The sequence below is a fragment of the Stomoxys calcitrans genome, chromosome 5 (genome assembly GCF_963082655.1).
Source record: "Stomoxys calcitrans chromosome 5, idStoCalc2.1, whole genome shotgun sequence".
In the NCBI taxonomy this organism is placed as follows: Eukaryota; Metazoa; Arthropoda; class Insecta; order Diptera; family Muscidae; genus Stomoxys; species Stomoxys calcitrans.
In genome coordinates this window covers 54,225,050-54,228,804 of record NC_081556.1, presented here as the reverse complement: position 1 = coordinate 54,228,804, position 3,755 = coordinate 54,225,050, and the positions used below count along the sequence as shown (strand labels likewise).

At 38.3% G+C, this 3,755-nt stretch overlaps 1 protein-coding gene across 1 annotated transcript; it reads right to left on the bottom strand.

Moving 5' to 3' along the window:
• Nucleotides 1-1,907: 1,907 nt before the first annotated feature.
• LOC106085349 (vitelline membrane protein Vm34Ca-like) lies at nt 1,908-2,651 on the bottom strand. Its single transcript, XM_013249564.2, has 2 exons — nt 2,354-2,651; nt 1,908-2,288 (listed from the first exon to the last, which is right to left on the bottom strand). The coding sequence occupies exons 1-2, from the start codon at nt 2,357-2,359 to the stop codon at nt 2,040-2,042; spliced, it is 255 nt and encodes an 84-aa protein (XP_013105018.1). The 5' UTR covers nt 2,360-2,651; the 3' UTR covers nt 1,908-2,039.
• Nucleotides 2,652-3,755: the final 1,104 nt, after the last annotated feature.

Below are 3,755 nucleotides of genomic sequence, written 5' to 3'. Positions count from 1 at the left end.
ATGACCAAAAATAAAGCTCCCTTAGCCTCACAGCAGTGGTCGCAGCAATTTGTCTAGCCACAATGTCCACAGCCACAATATCCACAGCCATTAAGTGTAGCATTAAATTCAGTGTATCCGAGGGTTGGTCCACTATGCGGCTGTGATGCGGATCCGGCTGAGCATTGAATAGTAGCGCCGTCCACCATACTACAACATTATATAGCGTTTTCAGTCTGACAACTACACCATACACCCAGTGCATGATACGCGTTTTAAGCCCACAACTTTTGCCAATGGCTCTCTTGCAAGTGTATAGAGTCGCCTTTAATGCCCTTCCAACGTGTTGTATTCAAAGTTCAATTTCCTGTCCAGCAAAGCACTTGCTGCGCTTTCAGTAAATGGAACATTCTGTCCTCCCAAGGAGACAGGTGCCAATGTGGGTAAAATGTTTCTCGTGCTGAAAAGAACTATTTCTGTCTTACAGGGATTTACGCCCTGACTACTTTCGGTCGCCCTTTCGCACGACGTGGAGCTTCCTAAAGTATATCTGTCAATGTGCCGGTAAACTTTCCCCTAACCGCAATAGTACACATTTTTCTTCAGTCCTAAGATGTGTTTCTGTCAACCTCTCTGAAGTCCTAAGCATAAAGGATGGCAGAGTAACAAGACGAAAATCTTTCGCCTTCATTCTGGCACGGATTCCCTGCTTTCGGAATGAAAATTACCTTTGTGTCTCTCCATCGCACAGGTATGTACGACATGCTAAAACAAGCAGAGTATATATACCTAAGCCAAGGAGAATGTCTACTGTACACAGCTTGCAATTCAACCGGAGATACATCATCAAGGTCTGGCAATTTATAGGAGTCAAAACTTTTTATCACAAAAAGGATTTTCAAATCAGACACAACTTGCCCAACAACGTACGATAAATTCATATCAGTGACAACTTCTTCAGGTGGCATGTTGTTCGTTGGAGAGTTTCACGGGAAATGTGTGTCAACGAGTAGTTTCAGTGTTGTTTACTAAACATCGTCCATACATTCTCCGACTTCTGAATGTCTCCTGCCGTTATAGGTTTCGAAGAAAGGATCTTTCTTATCCCAGAGGTCTGAAATGTATCCTCCACCAAGCAACAGAACTCCACCCATGATTTGTTTTGAATCTTTCTCAGGTCGACCTTTCTATTCTCTTAGATCAGCCTTATAGACGTCCCAGGCATGTGTTGCTCTTGGGGAATTCGCCCTGTTGAAGAGTTTCTGCAGTCCTTCCTTACACCAGTTCTACTGTTCATCATGACAAGCTCAATATGTTTCATTGATATTTTTTAACTCTACCAAAAACTAGTTTTTTTTTTGGTTAGGTTTACGAAGTTTTCGACTTATGTATTATACGTCGGAAATGCATGTCATAAACATCAGAATTTCCGACAGGACATCTCTGTCTAAAATTGACAAAAATGTACATTAATAAATAGGAAACGCTTTTACTATCGTTTAGACTATCAAAAATTTAAACTGATTCCTTCAATGGTTAAAAATTTTCAAATTTAAAATCAGGAGACAATGTTTGCCAATATAAGCAAACTATTTTTCTGACTGTAGTACCTGAAGGTGAAACAGTGTACTCAAGCCTTTTAATGCAGTCCAAAAAAAGGTCTGTTTACTGTACATAAATAATTTTGCTGCTTTTTCAGAAACAGTTCTGCTGTTTTCGAACAAATTTTGGAATTATAGAATAGCAGGTTGACTGCTGAAAAATATGTCGTTAAGAAGTCAAAAAGGTTGCTAAAACTGCAGTCATGTCTGCTTTCCTATTTTCAGCTGGCTAAAACTGCTGTTTTGGCTATTTGTAATAACAAATTTTGTTGCGTGTAAGATAAGAAAAATTTTATCATCTATCCAAATAGTTTGTATACATTAGTATTAATTAAAAAAACATTTTTTTATTTCTTTTCAGACAAACAAAATTTTATATTTTCAACGAATAACGAAAGCAAGAAGATTTTATACATGTAGCTGGAATTATGGAATTGTCCATATAGAGGACATTATTCCTTATTTCTTCAACAAAGTGGTAATTGGTGCAGCGTATGTCAATGGAGCACTATACACTGCGGGTGCGGCAGCATATGCGGTGTAAGCTGGAGCACTGTATACGGATGAGGTGTAAGCAGGGAGGGCAGCAGAGTAGGCGGTGTAAGCAGGAGCAGCAGCATATGTGGTGTAACCAGCGCTATAGGTGGTGATGGGAGAAATCACACCAGCCTGAGCGGCAGCAATGAAAAGGACCAAACAGATGAGGAACTGCAAAACATTACAACATGGTAAAGGATAATTCATAGACTGCAAGGCTAATTAAATCAACTTACTTTCATTTTGAGTTTTAAGATCTTCGTTTGCGTTTAGGCAAATGACAACTGTGAGGAGATAAACACATAGCCGGTGCTTTTATACTCTGTTTATTTAGAGCATTTTTTGCGACGTTAGAATTGTCTATACTACAAATTTATTTCTCCTAAGGTGCTAACAAACAAATCTGCATCCTCACAGGGTAGGCGAATTCAAACCAGTTTGACATATAAAAAAAAATAAATAAATAAACCCTGTTTCATGGAATGTACGCGTCATTCAATTCACAAAAAAACGCTGTAATTTAGTGGGCAGGGGTTAAACCAATGCGGATGTTTGATAACATTCTTGACACTTGAATGTATCAACAAAAAGCCTGATATCGAATATAATAACCATGCTATTGACACCTTTTTGTGCGAAATCACCCAGAAGCGAACAATTTTTTCTTTCGCCCATGAACATTGACTTGCCGTCTGACTTAATTGATAATTGTAATGCCATACACCATAACCAATGGATTAAGATTTGGTTTCTTGGTCTCTTTTGGTTGCTTACTTCATTCACTTTATTTTGCTGTGATTTTCTTCCGTAGCCCGTACCTGTGTACTCATATCCGATTATTACATTTCCTATGATGTGATATACAACCATTTTTTTCAAATTGTTGTTTTTGAATGATTTGAAGAAAAATTTTTGGAATTTCCAATTACCATGTCAAAACAAATAAGAAGCTATTCAAAATGAAGCCACTCAACTAACAGATGATCAGAAATGATTATTAGCAATTTTGTCTGATCCTCGACTTTTACCTCTGGTTCAAGTAGATTGCGGAGTATTTAGCCTAAGTCAAACAAAGTCCGGTTCAGAGTTTAAGCAAGCATACTCAATTCCAGCTTTAAAATCTCAGCTCCGGTCCCACACAGTCCTAAATGGAATAGGATATTTCAATAGAAAAATATCCTTCACAAAATTTCTAATAACAAGTGACAGTTTGGCCGGGCCCACTTTTATATACCCTCCAACATGGATCGCATGTGTCAAGTTTTGGAATGGCTCTTTCAAAAATATATTTAATTTCAGGCATATCGAGTATTAATTGCGTTCTGCTTAGGCTCAGAAAGTCAAATTGGGCGCTATATCAGGTTGTTAACCGATTTAAGCCATATTTGACACAGTTGTTGGAAATCGTGCCAAACGACATATGCAAAATTTCAATTAAATTGGATACGAACTGCGCCCTCTAGAAGCTCAAAAAGTCTAATCGGGAGATCGGATTATTGGAGGCCATATCAGGTTATGGCCTTATTTAGAACATACTGCACAGTTGTTGGAGGTCATACCAAAACGATATGTGCAAAATTTCAGCCAAAATGGGATAGGAATTGCGCCAGCTAGAAGCACAAGAAACCTTAGGTTTGA